Source organism: Thamnophis elegans, chromosome 8 (assembly GCF_009769535.1).
Source record: "Thamnophis elegans isolate rThaEle1 chromosome 8, rThaEle1.pri, whole genome shotgun sequence".
NCBI classification, from domain to species: Eukaryota; Metazoa; Chordata; class Lepidosauria; order Squamata; family Colubridae; genus Thamnophis; species Thamnophis elegans.
Genome location: NC_045548.1, coordinates 16,643,834 through 16,669,009, shown reverse-complemented (window position 1 = coordinate 16,669,009; position 25,176 = coordinate 16,643,834). Strand labels below are relative to the sequence as shown.

At 40.3% G+C, this 25,176-nt stretch overlaps 1 protein-coding gene across 7 annotated transcripts in view; it reads right to left on the bottom strand.

The window, feature by feature from the left end:
• The window catches only part of ZNF516 (zinc finger protein 516), a 132,544-nt gene that overhangs the window by 70,147 nt on the left and 37,221 nt on the right, over positions 1–25,176 (bottom strand). For all 7 annotated transcript variants that reach the window (XM_032222589.1, XM_032222592.1, XM_032222590.1 and 4 more), the window contains one exon: positions 2,441–4,439. In XM_032222589.1, the coding sequence (XP_032078480.1) occupies positions 2,441–4,247 (1,807 nt within the window). In that variant the 5' untranslated portion in view covers positions 4,248–4,439. The remainder of the gene's footprint in view (positions 1–2,440; positions 4,440–25,176) is intronic.

Below are 25,176 nucleotides of genomic sequence, written 5' to 3'. Positions count from 1 at the left end.
AAATATACTACTTTGAGACATTTGGACAAACCCATTTTTGTCCAAAAACAAATTTGTCCATTAAATATGAAACTCACTAAACTCAAGTCTACTAAATTAAAAGATTACTGTAATAATATCAGATTTTTAAAAGCTTTGACGTAATTAAATCTACTATGTGAGTTATGTACTCAGAGAAATAGAGCTGTTGATACAAAGTGCAATTCAGTGCCTAGAAAATAGCTGAGAATAAACCAACAACAAAGGTAAAGTTAATTACACATGTCTTTCCTAGTCAGTGCTTCTGGAATGGAGGATGCCATTCAGGTGAAACAGACATAAACCTTTCCTTGTGGATGACTAGTCCACAAGGCATACTTCAGTATTCTGGCATACTCCAGCAACAAAAATCTCACCTAGTTTACTATTTGAGTATAATGAATGTTAAATGGAAATTGACCACCATAAAAATACAATTTTAAGGAACTTGGTCAAATCCAGATATTAGTTCTATTAAACATTCAATCCTTATGCACTGCCCTGTCCCCTCCATCATTTTGTACTAGTTATCATGCTAATAAAGATAGTTTAAAGGACTGGAACCTGCTTTTAGCCATATATAGTAGTTCTAAATATAAATAATATTCTCAATCCAGATTGACTCTTCCATGGAATCCGAGCTCTATTATTTCCTTCACATAAGGCAAACTGAACACCAAACAAGGTGCAGTTTAGGCAACCATAGTCAAACTTTAATCCTAATAGAACTACCCAGCTAACTGCTCAATAGTTTCAATAGCTTTAAATACAATTACCAGCAATCTTCCTTTAGCCTCACTTAGCAACCATTCGCAGGTACAATGGTGCTGAAGAAGAAACTTTATGATCCAGTGACATGCGGTGAGGTTTATGGCTGGTGAGGCAAAAAGAAAGAAAGCAGCTGTTGGGCGCCCCGCCGCTATGTCCGACATAGAGGTGGGACGCCTCTATGTCGGACATAGCGGTGGGGTGGCCAAAAGCCTCTTTCTTTCTTTTGCAGCAAAAGAAAGCGCCAGCCCGCCAGCAGAGGTGGGTAAAAGACCCGCCTCTGCTGGCAGGCTGCCCTCCCTGCCTCTCCACCCCCTTCCCTCTTGAGTGAAGAAACAAACATATGCACACACACAAAAATTTCTTACAATTACTTACAAATTACATTAATTTTGAATTCCTTCCCCTCCCTCTGACCCACATATCTTTTCCAGCTTTTTTACAATCACACAGGATTTCAACTCTGCTCTTGCCTGCCATCATGAAAATGTAAAAATATAAAAGGAAAAAGGCAAGAGCTGCTGAGGTCAGGCTGGGTTAGCTGCTGACAGAATCCCCAATGGATGACTCTGCTTAACTGTTTAAAAAAACCTCTAAAAAAACACCCTCTACAGGAGGAGGAAAGAGAACTATGTGCCTCATCTACATAAGGAATTTTTCGGCTTTTAACCCTTGCTTAACTCTGCTTGAGTGATCATAAAGTCAGACTAAATGAGACACGTGGTTCTCCCGCCTCCTCCTGTAGAGGACACTTTTTAAGAGGCTTTTTTAAACAGTTAAGCACTAAGAGAGTCATCCACTGTGACTCTGGCACCAACTACGTCAGCCTTTTTCCTTTTACATTTTTTTTTTCTTTTCATGATAACAGTGGTGAGGCTCTGCCTCCCCTGCCTCCCCTGCCTGCACGTCATTGTTATGATCAATCCTTGCATTTACAACCTTTACAAGTCTATACAGCAAAGGAAATCTCAAGTAAGATCATAAACAAAGGGATGGTTTCACTTAGTGACCGCTTATCAATTAAGCTGCCAGTCCGAAATTGGCTAAACAAGGACTACCTATAATGTATCCTTGAATCAATCCATGGCCAAAAACCATTTCACCACTTTAAACAGCTGGTGAAATTCTATCTGTGCTTTTAGATCTTTTTTTTTTTTTAAACCATAACTAACACTAAACATGAACAGGTCATCCTCGACTTACAACAGTTCCTTTAGTGACCATTTGAAGTTACATCATCACTGGGAAAAAGTGATTTATGACCATTTTTCACACTTATGTCCATTGCAGCATCCCCATGGTCACATGATCAAAATTCAGACAACTGGAAACCAACTCATATTTATGAAGGTTGCAGTGTCCCGGGATCATATGATCAGCTTTTGTGACCTTCTGACAAGCAACGTCAATGGATAAACCAGATTCACTTAACAATCATATTACTAACTTAACCACTACAATGATTAACTTAACAACTGTGGCAAAAAGGTCGTAAAATGGAGGCAAGACTCACGTAACAAAATGTCTCACTTAGCAACATAAATTTCAGGCTCAATCATGGTCACAAGTCGAGGAATATCTGTATAAAGTTTTGCAAAAAAGAAAACAAAATAAAGACTTGTGAATTAAAATGCAGTTACCTACAGATACTTACATGGGGATGGCTCATGTATTCCTTCCTCAGAACTATCCTCAGGACCCTCTTCACCTATTCCAGAGGTGACTGAATCTTCTTGAGCAGAAGCAGAACTTGGTGTACTTGGTGCACTCACAGATCCAGAATCACCATCCTCACTATTGGAACCATATCTATCATGCTGAACTACTGAACCGCCTTCACTGAAGCTTCGGCGTTCTTTCCTGTGGACTCGGGAATGAAGGACCATTTGGTGATATGTGCGGAAGATCTTGCCACACTCAAAGCACTCGGTGGACTTGTTCTGTGATGCCCTTCTGCTTTGACGGGAGGATGGTCTGTATTCTAGGTCATCTTGACCAAGGATGCAGTTGTCCCCTGCTTGTGCATTATTGCTTTTCTCTGAACGGCCACCTGTGCAGTTCTTCTTCTTTGGATTACTGGAAGAGTTGGATGAATCTTGGTCTTGCTTGCGTTTCTCTTGACTAACAAGAATATATTCCCTTTTATCCCTGTCATACGTGACATCAGCATCTGCCAAAACTTCATCCCATCCTAAATACTTAACATACTCAGAAGGCTCTGCAACTTTCCCTTTGGTAGCCAAGTGCCAAGCTTGGTAACTGTTGACTGGATCCAGCTCAGCTACTCTTTTACCTGACTGGCCCCTTGAAACACCTTCTATCCATACAGACGGCCTCAAGTTCAGATATTGGAAGAAAAACTGTTTTGCTATAGATGAATCCAAATCTCCATCTATTAGTCTCTCTCCTCTGGGATCACTGCAAATTCCTTGAGACTTACAATGTACAGAATTATGTGCTTTTAGGCTCTCCATATTTGTAAACAGGTTTCCACACTTGGTACAAACTTCATAGAGGGATAATCCAGTCACAATTGTCTCTTCTTGAATGACATCATTGATAGTGGCAATGGGCTCTAAATCACTTTTTGGCTTATTTTTACTCCCAGATTTGGGGCCATGAGATTTCATGTGGTTTTTAAGGAACCAGGGCTCTTTAAATTTCCGGCCACAAATGTGACACCCGTGGTCAAATGTCCCTCGATGCTTCTTCATATGAGCTTTGAGGAACCATGTTTGACTAAAGGCTTGTCCACAGACTTCACAAGGGAATTCTCCAGCACTGGACTCAGGCTTACAAGTCTCAGGGTAGGCTTCCCCATTTGGAATTTGAGTTGTAATATGATCTCTTTCTATGTGGTTTAAAAGGGTCTCCTGTCTTAGGGTCATGTAATTACACAGCCTACATTTGAAAGGCTTGTGGACTTGATGTATGTGTTGCTCCAACTCTTTCTTCCCTTCAAATTTGCTTTTACAGAAGTTGCACTGAACAGTACATAATTTAACATCATCGGCCAATGCCTCTTTTCTGCTGCTTCTGAGCAAGATCTTGCTATCCTCTGAGGGAACTGTTCCATTCAATATTTTGTTGCAAGCAGAGGTGCTTTTGGTAGGGCTGGTGCAACCATCAAAGCCTTCGAAGACCTTCATCTCATTAAGTGGGGCCTCTCCCACCGTCTCCACGTCATTCCTCTGGCTTATTGTGCCTGTTCTATGACCCCGGATATGGATCTTTAAGTTGCCCTTTTGGGAAGCTCTGTGATCACAGTAAGGGCACTTATAGGGCTTCTCCCCTGTGTGCTTCCTCATGTGTTGTGAGAGTGAGCTCTGGAAGGGAAAACTCTTGCCACAAATGCAGCAGCTGTGCAACATGGATTTGTCTGCATCCACATCATTCTTATTCATCCTGTGAGGACTGGAGGCTCTTCGTAATTCCATGTTTGCACCTACACTACAATCCATCTGTATTCCAACAACATCAGTCAACAGGTAAAAGCCCTGCCCAGGAGTGGAAAATTATGTTGAAATTTCTATTGGGGATGTTTCTTACCAAGCCTCTATCTCTTCATTCCTATATTCAAATTGCTTCTCAGCTTGAGAGCATTCTGGATATAAGCGTTCATTGATGTTTCTGAATCAAATGGCAAACAAAACCTGCAACCAAAACAAAAGCACAACACCTCATTACTAAATGCAAAAGCATTTCATTTGAAGCACATTCACAACATTCTTCTTTGTTACTCCCCTTGTGACAGGCCTCTGTTAAGGTTTTCTTTTCATCTAAATCAAACTCTTGGTACACACAAATGTATCAAATTTTAACTTGGATGATATTATAATTCAGAAAAACCAGTAGGATATTTCATAAGCTCAGTAAGATAACATAAACAAACTTACGAAATAGTAGGTTCAGTTACTGGGATACAGAGTATGCATGTAATTGGTATGTGCTAAAAATAAGATCATCAATCTCACAAACAGTTAAATTTGTCTTTCCAAAAGAAAAAAATAGTGTGCATGTGGCTTCAACTTAATAAGCCCTTTTTTGAAGTAACTGTAATATTTTAAGTCTGTGGTTTTATACACATGTATAATTTCATGAAAAACAGCCAAAATTTTGTTTGTCTAGAGATAAAGGATTTCTGTAGGACCCAGTAAGCTAACCTTGTTAAAAAAACGTTTTCTTAAACATGCAGACATACAGAAAAGGATGCATCTTATTTTAGTTAAATAAAATTCCTATAAACAAGCCCATTAAATGAACAACTACGGCTATTTTTTTTCTTAGTTGATTGCTAATATCCTTTTTAATACAAATAAAGTTATAGGAATGCGTTCACAATTTTGCTACATTAAAATCTGTAGAAAACTTCATTTTAGAGGAGGAACATCTGGTATTTTCTGTAGTACCGATTCAAAATTAGATGCTGTTTTTTTCTGCCCTGCAAATAAATGATCGATACATGCATATACAATCTCTTTTATATACTGAAGAACCTTTCTACTTGTTTATTACAAGTGCTTCACGTTTAATGGAAAAATACTTTCTTTCTTTTTTTAATCTACCCTGCTTTTTAAGAAAAAAATAATCCTGTCTCCCTGTTGGTGAAGATGCATCTAATTTACAAAGTATGGATCCACGGGTAACCTTTGTATACCTAATACTTCAAAATGAGGATTCACATTTCTGCTTCAAGGTATCTATATTTCTGCCCCACCTAATTTTAATTCTCCTCCCAGAAAGTATGTGCCACAGATATATTTTATGTAAAACATCTCCCCAAAGCGATTATTCCTGAAGTATATTAACCAATTTATATGAACAGCATGGTAGATTTTAAGACCAGGGATAGATCCAGTTCTGTTAATCAGTAATGGAAATGTGTTCTGTTCTGGTCTGTTGCCATAATTCAAATCAAAGCTTTATTTAGGGCTTTCAGGTCAGAGATCAGAACAATGAAACATATAATTATGTAATTATTATTTTAAAAACATATAAAATACAATACCCTGTCTTCCTGAAAATAAGGCCTTCCCAGATAATAAGCCTAATTGGGCTTTTGAACACATCCGCCTAAAATAAGCCCTCCCCGAAAATATTGCAACGCAGCAGCAGCCATGAGGTGACCACGCTTGCCACCTCCTGCACCTCAAAAATAATAAGACCTCCCCAAAAATAAGGCCAAGGGTTTATTTCGGAGGATCAAAAGAAAATAAGACCCGGTCTTATTTTCGGGGAAACACAGTAAACGTATACAAAATACATTATTATAGCAACTATAATACAATTAGCAATGGCAATCATGAAAATTCTTGCTACACTTCAACTGCAGGTAGTAGGGATAAAACAAATGGTAGCAAAAAATATCCTTGGAAAGATGTCAGAAGCCTGATGAGACAAAAGCATGGTCAGCTAAACACTGTGCTGTCCACCGGGGCAATTCTTTAAAATGGGAGAGATATGTATCTTCCTTGATTCCCAGTAGAAAGCAACAAAGGAACATATGGCTTGTTCCATAGGGACATCTCCACATGTACATAAGCACTGCTGAAAAAGGATGTTTTTTATATTACTACCCTTGCAGAGGGTAGTGTATCCAACCTAACCAAGAGAATTTCAGAATTAGAATTAAAGAGAGTTAAGATAAGGGCATATGGCCATTTGAAAAGAATTCATAATTTGTAAAGTTGGATACTAGGCTTAAACTGGTTGGAAACTCAGTATCCCAGTTACATTGCTTAAGATGATTCCTGGCATCTTCAAACCCTAATGGGCAGAGGCTTTCCAAAGGGAGACTAAGGACTTGAGTTTGGGTTGTGTTTTGCTAACCAGGTTGAACCAGACCCATGGGGCGGGGTAACTGATTTCAATCAGAAATTAGGACTATTGCTTATCAGCCATTGGACAAACAGCAAGTGTAAGGTGGCCCTAATAATAAATATTTCATTTGATTTAGCAACAGAGAATGCTATCTGCAAGTATACGTAGACTAAATTGATAATAATATACTCTTGTTGATATTAGTGTGCTATCATGGTGTTTTGTCCTTCACAGCTCAATTCCATGCCATAAAAGGGCCATGAGCAATGAATCATCTATATCTATTATCACCGTGACAAATTCTATCTTACCTTCATATAACCAGCTCATAATGCATACCAATGGTTTGTGTTAGTACAGGAATTCTCTTAAGATCTAGCCAGAATAGAAAATGAAATGAAAAGAAGATGAACCTTTCTGGTTGAGAATTTTTAAAGTTGCCTCCACATTTCAACGTTCCCAGGTTAGAGGCAACAGTTAAATCATACTTTTATTTTAGACCAGTAATTATTATATCTATTCCACTTCATGTGCTGTAATGTTATATATAAAATCTCTTAAGAAAATAAGCTTTCACTTCTTTAACAGCAGTTTATTTTGTAATTAAAACTCTTCAGAAAAGAAGTGATGCCAAGAGGTTTGTACAAGGAAACATGTTTTTTTTTAAAAAATATTCAGCTCCTATCCTTTAAACACAACTGTTCTGTAACAGCAGAGCATTTAGGAGACAATAGGGTAGCAAGATGAACCAGAGAGGGGGAAACAGTCTGTCTTTAAATAGTAAGGACATCCTTGACTTTTACAGGAAATACCAGCAGGATATGTCCTTCAGAGTGAACATAGGCATTGGGGAAGTTAGCAGGATTTTGCCTTGATTTTATTCCCTCAAAAGCCATAGAAGATGATAAAATTTTGCCAAGCCTTAAAAAAAAAAAAAAAAATCTGCAGGTGAAAAAAACACTTGCTCAATAATATTCTGCACCATTTCAGGATCAGCCCCAGAAGTGCCTGATCTCAGAATTCAGGGTGAGCTGAGTCCATTTATTTCTGACTCTGCATTTTCATTTGAATTGATGCAGTTTTGCAAATCTTATTAGGTGGCCTATTTTTCAAGGGCTGGGAACTTTGGTCTCATCCTGTCTCCAGGATCCTAGTCTCCAGAAATGCTTAAAGCGGCAGTTTGCTTTATTCTGTGCAAAGAGATGTCTGCTATGTTTTTGTCTGTGTGTGTGTGTGTGTTCTGGAAGGCATTATTTTCAGATCTGCAACTGTTAACACTGCAGATTTACCCTGAGATTCTTTGCCCACATCATTTGCTTTCTCTCCCTCCCTTTCCTGAGTTAATGATGGTATTAAAAACGGGCTCCAAAATTCCTGAGAAAATAATTAGGCGCTTCTGAAACAGCACTACCAATAATAACCTTCATGGACAGACACACCTATAAGGATATATTAAGCAAATACAGATCTCGCCAGTGAGAAATAGAGAAGAATCACAGGATAGAAAACAAGGGAAAGCATGGAGCAGAAATGTGAACCCTTTTTTAAAAGGAATTTTACTAAAAGGTTCATTCTTGCATGGTTTTACAAGATATATAGAGAAACATAGCCCTGTCACCCACTCAGTACATATTTTGTGCTTTAGTATACTGGTCATGTTTGTCTTCACAGAGACAAAGAAATGTATTCTATGGGTTACACTGTAGCACTATAAGGCATGAATTAAAATACATCATTAACATCCTGATCCAGCTTATCTTACTACCAAAACAAAGGAACTATTATTTGAGCAAATGGGAGAGGGAAGGAGCAAGCCCATCACAATAATGAAGAGCTCCTTGCCCTAAAAACTGTTCTGTTACAAGATCAACAATTATAAGCTTATATTCTACAGATTTGGATCCCAAATGACTGCATGAAGTGATGCATTCTCTAATGGGAGAGTAAGTACCATTGATGACTAGGCCTTGGGGCTTCTGCTGTTCTCAGACCAATCAATAATCCATTATGTCCAAACTACATTTCCACTCCAATATAAAAAAATAAAAGGGCAGCCAGTCTTAGCATTTAACCCATGGACTATAAAACAATAGTAACAAATAAAAACAAACACCACATAAGATACATGAAATCTCAAGACTGAAATAATTATTTACGTGTGTAATATTGAAAAAGCTATTTTCACCATATACTTTCTTCTCTAGAACCTTTTGTACATATACATAGTATACACACAGCACACAAATATGCACTCATAACTCTCTGATTAGATGAAATGCTACATTCATAATTAACCTCTTCAGAACAAAGGAAAAACACATCCCATCTTCAATAGATAAAATATAATGATCACATTCTTTGAAGTGCATTGTTTTTCTGAACAAGGAAAAAGCTTAATTTATTTTCATGTATCATGATTTTTATTACTATAAGTAAGGATGGAAATGGCCTGGGCCTTTTTTGGATTTACCAACCAGCCTGAGAAGGTTAAGAACAGAACATATGGAAATTTTATTAGGGATATTTTAATATATCATATATCTTAGAACGATGGTGAGATTGCTTGATATACTGACACTAAATCTGGCTGGAATACACATTTGGCTATATTTAGGAGAGACTCCTGGAAATTTATGGACTAAATATGGATACAACCAACTATAAATCTGGGATAAGGTAATGCTGAGCTTTAATAAAGTTTGAGGTATATTGTATGATTCACTCCAAACAGCTTAATTGAAATAGTTTTACGTTCAACAATTAATAACCCCATAAAAACAATACTCATCATTATTATTCATCTCTGGAACAACAAAGAACAACATATCAACCTGACTTTGCCTCAGAATTTTGCAAGGTGTAGTCATGTCACATCATGATGGCACTAGGTTTTAAAGACATATTAAAATAAACATGATATCTAACAGTAATGCACTCCACAAAACACCACTATAAAAATCTGTTACCTCCCAGTTGTATTTGCTATGGAATCTTAATGATTAACTGTAAAATTATACAGAGAGAAGCCTTCCTTAAATTTTACAAGCCTCAGATAATTAAAAATTAAAGCAATCTCTTTTAATTAAGCATATTAACTATTGACTACCAACACAGTGGCATCCTTATATCAGCAAGTGTACAATTCTGTTGAGATTTCCCAACCAATTTCAAAAACATCAACATGTACAGAAAAAAAAATGAGGATTCAATATGATGATCTTATTTCACTTGGTATTTGATTCTTTGTTGATAGTTCCTTGAGCAAGGGGTTGGACTAGAAGACCTCCAAGGTCCCTTCCAACTATATCAGTGTTTCTCAACCTTGGCAACTTGAAGATGTCTGGACTTCAACTCCCAGAATTCCCCAGCCAGCTTTCGCTGGCTGGGGAATTCTGAGAGTTGAAGTCCAGACATCTTCAAGTTGCCAAGGTTGAGAAACACTGAACTATATATTCTATTCTATTGTATTATACCCTACCCTACCCTATCCTACCCTATTCTATTCCCAAGTACAGGTTTGAATTTATAGAGAAATAATACAACCAAACCCTGGATTAAATTTTGATAGCTTTCTTAATAGCAATAAAGAAGTGACTTGCTATTGCATTATTCCAGAAATTCTTTCTCACTTTCCAGGCAAGCTAGTATTCTTGTAAGGCCTACAATCCAAGTGCTTAACACGGCTAATCTTGTTTAGCTTATTAGTGCCTCTTTGTACAAAAATATTTTAAAAATCAAATTAAAAGGGAAAATTTATTTTCAAGTAGAATTTGACTCCCTAGTTTATTCAGAATTTTGATAATGTGGATAGAGATTTCTTCAGTATAAATGGCAGAACACTAGAAATCTGATCCAATGCTAGTACCATGTTTCCCCGAAATTACGACATGTCCTGATAATAAGACCATGCCATATTTTTCCTGTGGGCTAAAATATACACCCACCTCCAATAATAAATACCCTGGACAACTCCCCCTCCAGACAGGCAGAGCACCACTCACCAACCTAGTGATATACTGAAGGCGCAAAGCCGCAGAAGCTGGGGGAGGGGGGCAAAGGTGCTCACATTGCTTGACCCCTTTGGGATACTGCTAGGTTGGTGGGTGGCGCTGTGCCCAGCTGGAGTGGGGGGTTACCGGGCAACTGCTCTCACGAGCAGTCACCATCAACACCCCTTTCCAGTCGGGCAGAGCGCCACTCACCGACCCAGTAATATCCCAAAGGCGCTAAGCAGTGTGGCGCTCTGCCCAGCTGGAAAGAGAGGTTGCGCGAGCACTTGTTCTGCCTCCAGTTTGCGTGCCTCCCTGCCTCACCATGCCCAACTCTCCCTGAGGGCTGGACCAGGGCGGCACCACCACCGCCATCCCGCTGCCGCCGCTGCCACCATCATACTCCAGAGATCCGCTGCCGAGTCTTCCAGCAGCGGCCGCTCTGGGACTATGCTCTATGGTTGTGGGCTGGCTGTTGGAAGACTCTGGTACAGAGTTCTCCTGGCTGGGTCCAGCAGCTGGCCATGAGCAGCACCGGCAGGCAATGGTGTGTGCGCATGTGGCCGGTGCAAACAGGGCAGCAACACTCACAAGAGATCAGCCACCCGGCAACCCCAAACCAATAAGCCCCCCCCAATAATAAGGACCAAGCGAAATGGGGGGTCAAAAGAAAATAAGACCCTGTCTTATTTTCAGGGAAACATGGTAAGAGGTGTTGTGATGTGATAAAAGAAATAATTATTTTCTCTTATCATTGAATCATACAATTCCATCCAATGGCTCTTCACTAAGTGGCCTGAGATCTACCAGTTTAATAAAATATAAATGAAGTTAAGGATTATTTTTCTGAGGCATATTGCAATTATGGCATTAAGTACAGCAAGGATAAAATTAGTTATATTTTAATGTAAGTATTAAGCCGATAAAATAATATGTATATCATAATCCATTTTATTAGAATATAAATATTTAGGGGAAGCTAAAATATATGCAAAACTAGACATCAGGTTCATCCATATCAATTCAAACTTCATATATCTAAGTTATCATCAAAGAAATAAAGTGCAGACAGGTTATGAAAAACAGCCACAAGTTGATAAGAGTTCATGATATTTACATAGGTATATAATATTGGCCCCAAATATTAAATAAACCCACTCTGTAAAGATTATGACAATGATTATTTTTGCTTGGATGCATTATATATATTTTTATGTTTGTTTCAGTTTTGTTTTAGCACTGCTTTTTCAGCAACATTTGGAGCCACCAAATTCTATCCTGATGAAAAACATTTTAATTCACCTCTTAAATCAAACTGAATTCCTTTTCTATCTTAAGATTTACAAATAGTAAGAAAGTTCCCATTATAAGGTTCATAACCTAAAAGGTAAAACACGAAACAAAAAGCAGTTGGGGGGAAAAAACCCAAAGAAAACCAGTATTTCCATACACACCACAGTTCCAATTTTCTCTGATCTACAAATAAGAGGCAACCTTTCCTTATTTAACTGTGTAAAACCAGGATTGATATCCTACCCCTTGCCACAATGTTCTCCTTAGGAAACAGTTGAAGAGACCAGAATGCGCTACTTCTCACCAAAAGTCCCGTGTGTGTGTGTGTGTGTGTGTGTGTGTGTGTGTGTGTAATATGAATATATCAGTGGTGGGTTTCAAGATTTTTCCCTACCTGTTTGATTGGGGGGGTCATGTGACCGAGTGGGGGTGGCCAACTCGATGTCACGATTGGGCAGCATCACCCTGTCAAGAGACACCCACCCAAACCATGCCCACAGAATCCACAGAAAAGTTTGGCCAAGTCTTCTAGCGTTCAACCTGGCTGCTTCTCGCCTCCTTCTCATCACATGAGCCACGTTAAATGCTGCGGTAGAGAGAAGCCGAACTTTTCTGCCTCCCTTTGCAGTAGAGCTGCTCGGAAGGCAGTTCCTGCGGATGCTTGTCTCTTTATGGTCCCCCCTCTCCCGCATGTCGAAGTACCTTAAAGACAGGGTGGCAGCTGCCTTCCAAGAAGCTCTGCTGTGATGCCATCCTGGGCAGCAGGCTGTTCTCCTGGCTGGGTCCAGCAGCTGGCCGTGAGCAGCACCAGCAGGCAATGGTGTGTATGTGCCCACGGCCGGTGCAAAAAGGGTGACAATGGCAGCGATGGTCACGGGATTTGTCCCATGACCATCGTTGCCGTCCTGTTCTTTGTGTTGGCTGCGCACGCACACTCCATTGCCTGCTGGTGCCACTTGCAGCCACCCGCCAGACCCGGCCAGGAGAATGGCCTGCTGTGTCAGAGGATGCTGTAGCGGAGTTGCTCAGAAGAAAGTTGAAAATGACCAGTGGCTGCTGGAGGCTTCCCGCGAAAGGCATCTGAGCCTCGCCATGTCCCCCTACCACCAAGGTGCCTGGAACGGGAGGTAGGTGAGCAAGGCGGAGAGCTAATGGGCGGCAAGCAAGTAGTGGCTCCGGGGCAAGGCCTTGGAGAACGGTGCATCCCTGGTGCCCCCAACCCAAGACAAAGGAAAAGCATACGGCATGCTTACTTACCTTTGGTGAGCTGAGCAGAGCAGGCAAGGCGCGGGGGCGACTGGTGAGGTGAGTAGCTGGGATGCGTGGCAAAGCGAAGACAAGATATATAGGGCTGGGATGGGCGAGCATCAGGTGGGCGGGGTGAGCAAGTGTCAAGTGAACATCGAGTGGGTGGGCAGGGCGAGTGTTGAGCGGGTGGGACAAGCGAACGTCGAGCGGGGGGGCAAGCGAGCGGCAACCGGGCGACCAGTTTGGGTGCATGGCCAGTCAGCAGTCGCTATTGGTTTGGCGACTCAGGCCAAATTTCCACTACTGGTTCATGCGAACCAGTGCGAAGCGGCTGAATACCACCTCTGCCATATATTTGTGCAGATACATACATTTATTTGCACAAACATACTATTTTCCATAGTAACATAAGTCAATGGTTTTTTTCTAAAAGAAGATAAAACTATCTGAAAAGGAATCTTCTATACAACAAATAACATGTAAAAACCAAGATGATTATTTTGGATTTCCAAAGCTGTGTAATAATGATTTCTATAGAATAGAAATCAAGCCTGGCTTATTTCTGTGGGAAATGCTGAATTATGTCCATGGAATTTCAATATTACACATTCATAATGAAGGACAAAAAGAAAAGCTCTGATCATATATTATTAATAATGTTCTCAAAATATTTTTCCTCTACAAGTTTGTTTTATGCTAGGAAGTAACAACAAATGTCAGTAAATATTTTCTAAACTATTTCTTCTCTCTCAGTTTCAATACACACTGTCCTCACACTGTCCTTGCCAGCTAGGAATAGGTGTGATTTATTTTTTCTAGAAATCAATTCCTGAAAAACAACAAAGGTGATCCAGGCAAGGTTATTTATCCCAAGTCTATGAAACCTAGGAGTTTGCATCTATTTGTGCTGTCTTACTAGCATAAACCTTTCACGGAGCCAATATGAACAGAAGAGCATGAAAAAATAATAACACAACCCTAGACTAGCCCAAGGCTGCATTCTTAAACCTTTCATTTTTATTAAACTTACCAAAGAAACTGTCAATATTCACAAAAGCACTAACATGGAGCAACCACATTTCCAGTTTTGTTGCCATTCCCAGTTCTTGCTAAAGTTGCTGTCATCAAGTGGTTTTAAATTATCCAACATAAAACATTTTAAATGGAAAGCCAAAATTTTTAGGTAAGAAACTGGTGCTTAATTTATCATCCATGAAACTTTAACAGACCTAAAGAAATAATACAATATATACTTATGGGCTTGTTGTTAGGTGTGTTTTGTCCCACTTTATGACCTTTCTTGCCACTGTTAAGTGAATCGCTCCAGTTTTTAATTAGTAACAGAGTTGTCAAGTGAATCTGCTTACCCCATTGACTTTGCTTGTCAGAAAGTTGCAAAAGGTGAATACATGACACTACAACCGTCATAGATATGAGTCAGTTGCTAAGGATCTGAATTTGGATCACATGACAATGGAAATGTTGCAACCGTCATAAGTGTGAAAATGGGTCTTAAGTTACTTTTTTCAGTGCCTTTGTAACTTTGATCACTAAACAAATTGATGTAAATCAAATGTTTCTTGAGGAAACATTTTCCACAAGAAAATCAACTTGATGCTTTAAATGGGTATTATGCATTTTTAACGGCAATACAGGATGTCTCTGTAATTTAAGTAAATATTAACCACAAAAAAAAAACATTCTGAAAACCCTCATCTTGTTTCGACTTCTGAAACTGAAAAAGTTGCATTCAACTGCCTTTAATACATGAATTGGGGGGGGGGGGGGTAATTTAGTTCTTCTAAACCCAAGATAATTTTGTTGGATCATTCTTACTATTATCATTATAGTAACTTTCCCAGGAGAATATATTTACAATTCAATCCTATGTATATTTACCCAGGAATAAGTACTGTTGACTTAAATGAGTCTTATTTTGGAGAAAAAATATACCAGGTAGTCATCATTATGACATCTTCCTCCATCTGACGTTTTCCTCCAAAAATTATTTCAACTCTTATCCCTCCCTCCATCCCTCCCCAAAAACCCTTAATTTTAGGAAGCAGACATGAGGCAAAGCCTTATTTTTATTTTCAAAAATGTCACATTAGCAGTGAGAAAATAAAAAATATTGAAAGGCTGCAGCCCAAAGTTTTGAGTTAAAATGAAAAAAAAAAAAACAGAAAGAAAAGGCACAAATAAAGTGGGGTGATAAGAAACATCCCAAAGGAGAAAGTAGGTGATGAAGAACCACCTCCCCATTTCATCATAGCAGCCATTTTATGAACAGGCAAGTCCCCACGGTAGCAATCTTTAAAAAAAAAGAATTCTTAATATTCAAAATGCATCCATCAGTCCACAGACCAGTGGTGGGTTTCAATTTTTTTTAGAACCTATTCTGTAGGTGTGGCCTGTTTTGTGGGAGTGGCTCAGAGGTCATGTGACCATGTAGGCGTGGCCAATTTGAAAAATGTGCTGAAACTCACTTAACAACACTTTTGCTTAGTAACCAAAATTTTGGACTCAGTTGTGGTCATAAGTTCTCTCTCTTTCTTTCTTTCTTTCTTTCTTTCTTTCTTTCTTTCTTTCTTTCTTTCTTTCTTTCTCTTTCCTTCCTTCCTTTTGTCTCTCTCTCTCCCTTTATCTCTCTATCTTTCTTTCATCTTCCTCTCCCACTTTCTTTTTCTTTCTTTTTTCTTTCTCTTTCTGTCTCTTTCTCTCTCTGTATGTGTCTGTTTGTCTCTCCAGGATGCCTGCCGCCACCAAAGGACCTTCCCAAAGTTGCTTTTCTGAGCACGGGGAAAATAGACAGTAATTTGTCCCTTCTGTCTCCCCGTTGCTCAGAAAAACAACTCCGGGAAGGTCCTTTGGTGGCGGCAGGCGTCCTAGAACCTGCCTGCTATCAAAGGACCTTCCCGAAGTTGCTTTTCTGAGCAACGGGGAGACAGAAGGGTCAAAATACCGTACGGTCAGGATGGGTATACAGGGCTGGGGGCGGGGCAGGCTTACTTCCGGATCCAGTGACCAACCGTTTCGTGAGAACCGGCGGGAACCGGCAGCAACCCACCCCTGCCACAGACTTATATGAGATTATAGCTATAAGTTATAATGGATGAATCAGTCACACACAATATAAATGGGAGACTATTTAGAAATCCAATGTACATCAATTTGAGTCACTTTATGAAAAAAGAGGAAAATATAAGGTTTAAAATGAACTAACTGTGGCAATAAGAAATGCAGATGTCATATCAGAGTTCATTTGCAGCTGATAAACAACTCTGGAACCTCTCCATTAGATGTATTTCTTTTAATTATGTAGAATAAATAAATACATATAAAATAGAAAAATATTAAATATCATAATATGCTGAAGAAAAAAAGCTAATCTAAACTAAATCCAAACTAAATATATACTTATAATTAATCCAAACTAAATATGTACTTAAAAGCACAATGCAATATTAACTCAGTAAAGTTTTACTTTAACAGTAGCTCTCTAACTGCACCTAATATTTCAAGTGTTTTTCAATGCCTTGACTCTCCACAGAGCTAGGGAAGAAATTTAACAATGTTTGCTTAGTAATGGGAGTTTTGAACACCAATTCTAAATAATGAAAAAGCTCATTGTGAGAATAAACGTTTAATATTTCTGTTTAAATCTCTGGAAAACTAACAACAGGGTTTTAGGATGAAAACAAAGGTGGAAACAGTATGATTATGGTCTTAACTCACTCTTACCATACTGCAACTGGAAACTGGATTCCTCCAGGATCCCATATGCTAACTTTCTCTAACTTAATATACTGTATAATAACCCAGTTGGAAGTACAATTCCTAGAAATCTCAGTCTTGTTAAATTTGGAAAGCTGTAGTCCAAATACAACTGAACGATATCATGTTGGGGTAAAACGCTATGAGTTGTAAGAGTTTGAGACCAATTCATTTTGACCTACAATACTGTGCAAAAGTTTCAGGCAGGTGTGAAAAAATGCTGTAAACAAAGAATGCTTGAAGAAATATAAATAATGATTGTTTATTTTTGTCAATTTTCAAAATGCAAAGTGAGCAAACAAAAGAAAAATCTAAATCAAATCAATATTTGGCCTTTTGCCTTCAAATCAGCATCCATTCTCATACACTTACTTCCGGATTATAGTCAGGTATATGATCAACCAATTATACCAAAAAGGTGCTAATGATCATCAATGTCACACGTATGTTGAAACCCAGTCATGAACTGAAGCAGAAACAGCTGTGTAGGAGGCATAAAACTGGGTGAGGGACAGCCAAACTCTGCTACCAAGGTGAGGTTATGAAAGACAGTTTCATGTCATGGCAAGATTGAGCACAGCAACAAGACACAAGGTAGTTATGCTGCATCAACAAGGTCGGGGATGACCAAGCGGCCGCCCGGCAAATGTCCTCAAATGGGGCCCTGGTAGCCCATGCTGCAGTGGTAGCAGCACTTCGGGTGGGATGGGCTGTGATCCCTGCTGGTGGGGCCTGACCGGATGCCTCATAAGCCATCACTATGGCCTGCCACAGCCATCTGCCAATGGTGGCCAAGGACACCCTGGCTCCTAAAGACCCGAGCTGAAAAGATACAAAGAGAGCCTCTGATCTGCGCACACCCGCCGTCCACCTGAGGTATTATGCGCAAGGTGCAGTGGACGTCCAGTCGGTGCCAGAGACGCTTCCTTTCATGGGAAGGGGCCAGACGAAAGTTAGGCAAAATGATCTCCTGTGCCCTGTGGAATGGAGTGTTCACTTTCGGGAGGAAGGTGGGGTCCAGATGAAGAACCACCCTATCTTGATGGAATTGGCAGATATCGTCCTTGGAGGACAGGGCGCCCAGTTCCGAAACAGGTCTGGCCGACGTGACTGCGACTAGGAAGGCCACCTTGAGGGAAAGAAATTGAAGGTGGACCGTTCAAAGGGGTTCAAACAGGGCTCCCGTCAGAGCATGGAGGACAAGGGGCAGGTCCCAGGTTGGAAATCTGTTGTGACTCAGCAGATGTCTGCTGTGAGTCTTTTTGGGATACAAGATTCATTATGCAGCTGGGACTGGTTAGAGGCAAGTTTGGAGATAAAAGGATGGATGCTTCCACGCCCTAGTCGCAGGAGTCAACGTTCCTTCGTGTGTTCCTTGTTTGGTACAACATTGCTTGATTATTAATTGTGATTTATGGAAGATACACTTGGATAAGTGCTTGGGTGTTTCATGTAACCCTGATTCGTGGAGACTTTGGAAGAAGTGCATTGCTTGTAAGAGTTTTGTTTTGCATTCTTGTCGGAGACTTGTATTTATGTTATTTTTGGGCTCGAAGCCAGTTTGAACTGAGAACTGATAAAGAAAGTTTATTTTAAGATTAATTGTCTGCCGTTTGTTAAGAGCCATGAAGGGGGGACAGAACAGAATTCTATGTATAGGGGGAGGTCTGAGGTTTGCTCCCCCCCTTCAAGAACAGTTTAATCAGAGGGAGGTGAGGTAGGGCGAAAGGGCCCTCCCCCCGAGAAGGGAGGACAAAGCTACCACTTGGCGGCATAGGGTGTTGTGGGAGAGGCCACCATCCAGACCCTTCTGTAGGAACTCGAGAATGTGGGCCACCGAGGCATCGGTGGGGTTGATACTTAGAGGGTTACACCACCTGACGAATGCCGACCAAGTGGAGTTGTACATTCGAGTGGTCAACAGACGCCTGGAGGCCTCAATGGTGCTATGACCTTGGAGGACAGGTTAGCATTCCTTAGGAGTCAAGTGCCAAGTGGTCAAGTGGAGCCACTGGGGCTCTGGGTGGATCAGGACCCCTTGGCACAGGACGATCTCCTCCCGAGGAATTCTCCATGGGGGGGGGGGATACTGATAGCTGGACCAGGTCCGCAAACCAGGGCCTCCTTGGCCAATAGGGGGCCAGTATGATGACGTGCGCCTTGTCATTACCTTCCTGTGGGTCCCCGGGATAAGGTGGATACGGGGAAAGGAGCCCTGGTGGCCATCTGCTCCTGAGGGTATCCATGCCTTCCGCGGTTCGGGTCTGGAATCGGGATAAGAACCTTGGCAGTTGTGAGTTCACTGGGATAGCAAATAAGTCCATCCGCGGGGTGCCAAACCTCTGGCAGATCTTCTGGAATAACTCGGGTATGAGTTGCCACTCGCTGTTGTTGAAGGTTGCTCGGCTCCGCCAGTCTGCCTGATGGTTGGACGTGCCGATATGTGTTCCGACACCAGTGATGACAAGTGTCTCTCTGCCCATGAACCAATCTTCAGGGCTTCCAGCCAGAGAGCCCGGGAATGAGTACCCCCCGACGGTTTATGTGGGCTTGTGGCTACATTGTCTTTCAGGAGAAGTATGTGATGTTCTACAATCAAGTCCTTGAAGTGTCGGAGGGCCAGGCGAGCTGCCTTCAGCTCCAGCTAATTGATGTTGTGGGGGAGATATGAAGCTGTCCAATGACCCTGTGCCAGCCTGGAGTCCATCAAGGCCCCCCAATGAACAAACTTGCATCTGTTGTCACTGTTACTCTGTCTGGCTCCCAGAAGCTGCAACCCTGCCAAAGGGCCAGGGATAGCCACCACTGGAGGGACAGCCGGACGTCTGCTGGGAGACGGATAATTCGAAGGGAGTTGCTCATCTTCCTTTTCTGGAATAAGATTAGAGTCCACTGGAGGGCACGTAAGTGCAGGCGGGCCCAGGGAACTATCCCTATGCATGAGACCATCTTGCCAAGTAACTGAGACAAGGTCAGGATGGAAACTGACCGAATTCTGAGAACCTTGATTGCCAGCTGGCGGAGACTGACCAGACGGTCCGGAGAGAGCTGGACTATCCCTGTCACTGAATCTATCACTGTCCCTAGGTGTAATATTCGTGTGGATGGAGAGAGGTGGCTTTTGGGGAAGTTGACGGACAACCCCAGGGACTGGAGACACTGGATGGTAAGGTGAAGGTCGCTGAGTGCCTGAGTCTGACCCTGCCTGAACTAACATGTCCAGATAACATTGGAGTCTCACCGGGGTGGAGCAGAGGTGAGCTGCCAATGTCACGAGGACTTTCGTGAAGGTACGAGGAGCTGAGGCCAGGCCAAAGGGAAGGGCGTGGTATTGATAGTGGAGGTCCTCGTGTGAGAACCTCAGATACCTGCCGTGGGCTGGCAAAATTGGAATGTGAAGGGAGGCCTCTGTTAGGTCTACCGAGGCCAAGTAATCCCCCCGACGGATCCCCTGGAGGATAGATCTGAGGGACGACATTTGGAAGTGCCTGTAAACTAGATATTGGTTGAGGCGCTTGAGATCCAGAATTGCCCTCCAGCCCCCCCCCCCCGAGCTCTTCGGAACTACGAACAGGTTGGAGTAATGGCCCAACCCGCATTCCGCTGGTGGAACTGCTTCCGCAGCTCATCCTTTAGTCTCTTCGGCCCCCTGCTGATCTGGGACAGCGCAGCAGAAGGCAGCAATTGAGTTAAGGAGGAATGATGCACTGGGGAATCTCCGTGCGCTCTCACGAGGCTCTCAGCACCGGGGAAAAACCCGCAGAGTCTCTTTTTAAATCTTGCGGCTTGCAGCAAGCTCCCAGGAGCTGCGCTTTGAAGCCCATCACCCCTGCTGGCCTGGGGATCAGAGCATGGCTCCTGGCCCGCATAGTGGGAGGGCAATGCCTCAAAGGGCTCTCCCAAGTCACACGAAGCAGAAAGGACTGCTCCTGGGGCCGCAGCTGATATAATTTGGAATTTAGAGAAACCAATCAATCGAATCAAATAATCAATTATAATGAACTTATACATTTTTCCTACCTAAGAGCCAAAACAACAGTGCTTGGACCAAAAGACTGAGAGGAAACTGGGAGCCAATGGGAAAGGAGGAATATTAAAGAAATTTCCCTCAGTCTATGGACCAATCAGGCAGTGGCAATACCCATGCGTAACCCCTCCCTCGATTCTACTGGAAAACAAAGTCTTTTATCAAAGACTGAAATATAAATCTCAGGGCATCTATGCAATAAACCTCAAGATGTTTATTCAATACAAGCCTTATTGATTTTTATAGTACATTTATCTTTCAACTTTACCTTGATGTTTCTAAAGTCTAACATAATAAAAAGCTGAAAAGATAGCACTTATAGATTTGCAAATCTTTGTGAAATTTAAAATCCATTGTATAACTTAGTTTGCTATTTGCCTAGCCGCTTTTAAAAATATCAGTTGCTTCTCTGAATGTGTGTGACTGTCACACCCAGCACAGGTGTCTACAGAATTGTGAGCTAATACATTGTTTTGTAAAATGGAGGGTAATTTTCCTTCTTATCTTTCTTCTCCTCCTCTTCTTCAATTTGAATAAACTAGTATTTCAGTACGTAGCATTCCAATACTATTCATTCTTAAACAATTTTAGGAACGTTGCCTCAAGCAATTTAATACAGAAAAATGAAACCAAATACTTGATTAATTAAAAGCCTTATTTTCAAGGAAAGTTTCAAGCCCAAATCTCACCAAATGTATACATTTGACAGTTTTTATAGTGAATTACAGTTTTTCCAAAGAATTTATGTATAATGTGCAAACATGTTTAGCTTCATAATTTAAGAAAAACACCAAAATTGTTATAGTGATTTCCTTGTAATAGCAATAATAGTAGTAATACCTAGTTCTAAAGCTGCAACTAATTTCCTATTTATAAAAGAAATAATAAACTTGTGCATGTCACTGAATGGGAATATGCTTTGCTTTCCATGTATCTTCTGTTTGAACAATTAAGGTTAGAAAAACTATGATTCAATTCATAACTTTTCAATAAAAGATACAAAGAAAAAATTAGCTTTTGCCTGCTTTTTTTTCTTTTCACACTTTCACACTTAACATGAAGACAGATATTATAGCTCTTCTCAACAAATTAGTTAAAATAAATAACCCTGAGCTTAGCACAGTGCGTGAGCCTCTACTTTATATATTACTCCTACAAAACATATTTCCAAAAAGGTCTTATTTCTGAACAACAGTAAAGTGGATTAATTGAACAATGAATCAAATTACAAACCCAATAGTCACATTTCTGTGGCAGGTTTTGCACCTGCAAATTTTTTTAAAAAAAGGTAAAGTTTTCTGTACTTCTGATGTGAAGCAGTCCTAATAAACCATGGGCACAATCTGTTTATGCCAGGTGAAAATAATCCACGTACTGAAACTATATCTTTTTTTAATCATCAAACCCTACAGCTGAAAGTTGGAAAGCCTACAGCTGAAATGTGGAAATTACAAATCTGTAATTCCCATGCCTGACACTCATACTTTTTTATGATTATTACAAATGAAGATTCAGGTCAGATCACTAAAGAAATTCACACGCACACACACACAAATATACAGTAAATGCTGCCATTGCTTGGACAGTTCCCAAAATATTTAACAAAACCAGCTAACTAGAACAGAAATAACTGGATTACAAACCTTGAGATTGAAATATTTATTGCATGGATGTTAATATAAACAGGAGAGCCAGTTTTGTGTAATATTTTGTGTAATATAGATTAGAAATCAGAAGACTGAATTCTAGTCCCGCCTTAACACAAAATTGCACAATTAGTTGGGTTATTTGGGGCCAACACTCTCTGTCAATCGTAGGAAGAAGATGGAAATGGCAAACCACTTCTGAAAATCTTCCCTCGGAAACTGCAGGAAGTCACTAGGACTCAACACCAATATGAAGGCACCAAAACAAACAAACAAACTCGCCACCATAATAGGATTTGCTTTTATGTACTTAGTATAAGATTGTGCATTACAACACGGATTATATCTGACGTTGATCACGGTGCCAAAAACAAAAGTTATCCATGTGATTATCTGTTACTACAGGTGAAGTCTGCAGTATTTCATGCTGTGGAATTCTGAGTTACAGACCAACCACATCTGAAGGTTTTTAAAGTGGGCAAAGCTGCTAAAAATAATCTATTGGAAAAGTTTCATGAGACAGCAATTAAAGGGCTCCTTTGGGTTAAATATTATTTTTTAAAAAGAATCAGCATCATTTCAGTTTGTCATATTGCAAAAAATATTTTCTGTCAAAATGGGACATGCAGGATCTTGATTAAATTCACTAGACTATTTATGGCTCATAAAGATGCATTAAGTACATTTATTATTGTTTAGTTCAATTATAATTATAAATAATTAGTTAATAAGAAGCCAAAGACAATTTCTCTTTTATCACAAAAACATATATTCAAATCTATCTAGTTTTATATCCACATTTTGAAAACCCTTTGAATGTTCCCTTTCCTTTCCAGTGAGTGCATTTTTTGCCTTAGCAGATTTGTGTTACCATGTTTCCCCGAAAATAAGACATGGTCTTATTTTCTTTTTACCTCCGAAATAAGCACTTGGCCTTATTTTTCAGGGAGGTCTTATTATTTTTGAGGTGCAGGAGGCAGCAAGCGTGGTCACTTCATGGCTGCTGCTGTGTTGCAATATCTTCAGGGAGGGCTTATTTTTGGGGGAGGGGTTCTTTTAGCCCATGCGCTCAAAAGTCTGATTGGGCTTATTATCCACAGAGGTCTTATTTTCAAGGAAACAGGGTATTTTTCCCAACATGTTGCAGAATATACTAAATAATTGTTGCATTTGGAAATGTTCTAATTATTATTATTACCATTGTTTGTTGCTGGCCAAATGCCTATGGAGGAAAAGTATTTGCACAGTAAGAATGAAAAAAGCCACCATAAACAATGAATGATATGCCTAACACAATAGACAATTTTTTCCAGAAAGATTGCCCAATATGATAAATGACTCACAAATATAGTAAGAGAATTTCTTTCTCAGTAACTCCAGTTTTGTTTGTTTTTTAAACCTAGTAGCTTCATACCATGTTCCTTGCTTTCAGAATTCTAAAGTAGGGTAAATGTGCCTATTAATGTTATAAACTTTTATTTTTCTACTCACACCACTAAAAGTCAAGATCAGAAAGAAGCTGCTGTTTTCAACTTTAGCCAAATTCCATTCTGGGACAACAAAAGATAAAATCATTTTAAACATGAGATCTCTTCCAAGCATAATTGGTCCCCCTTGAAGAAAATACAATAGAAAAAGATACCATTTATTGCTTTAAAAAAGCTATCTTACTTTAAGCCACTTAGCAACTAAGAGTATCAGGGTAACCTCATCACCACTTTGCTTTAGACAGCTTTTTGGAAGCAGCCACAATGATATTTTGGTGGGTCTGTTGTATCTAAGCCAGCAGAAAGCAACCTCAGATGAAAAGCTTCAGAACAACACTTGCCTAACAGTTATATCAATCTGAGCCTGGAAATACTGATTAAATGGAATATCAATAACATATTTATTAATAACACCAAAGTCAATGGGGCAGAAATAGCTGTGAAGCCAGCTATTTGACGATACTGGTGAAAGTATCATCAAATCGTATTAAGCTCTGTCTCAAGCCCCCAAAACTAGCTTTATCCATAAATAAAGAACCAAATCAAAAATGTTCAAGGTTCGAGGTTCATTTTATTTATATGCCGCCCTATTCCCAGCGGGACTCAGGGCGGCGCACAAACCCAAGGAGAGGGAAGGGAAAAACACAAAAACTACAAAAGTACAGGGCATTTAAAACAACCAACAGCCACACGATTCGAGAGGGGAAGGGAACTCATCGACCCCAGGCCTGCTGACACAGCCAGGTTTTAATGACTTTTCGGAAGGCCTGGAGAGAGGTGAGGGTCCGAATCTCTGCGGGGAGCTCGTTCCAAAGGGTACTCATAAGATTAAAAAAGTGAAAAGTGTGAGGAAAGTTGAAAAAGAGCCCAATGGGGAAAACTGGAATTTGATGACCAGATATGATTGTTGAAATTGGGGTGGGACGATGGGGTGGAATTAAAAATCAAATGGAGATGGTAACAACAATGGGTTAAAGCAGGGGTTCTGAATCACTGAAGAACAACCTTGCCCGCTGCACCACTTATTGTGGTTGTACTTATACACCTGATTTAAAATTGCAGTGCAGCATAATAAAGCCAGCTGAAGGCTTTACGGATAGTCTTCA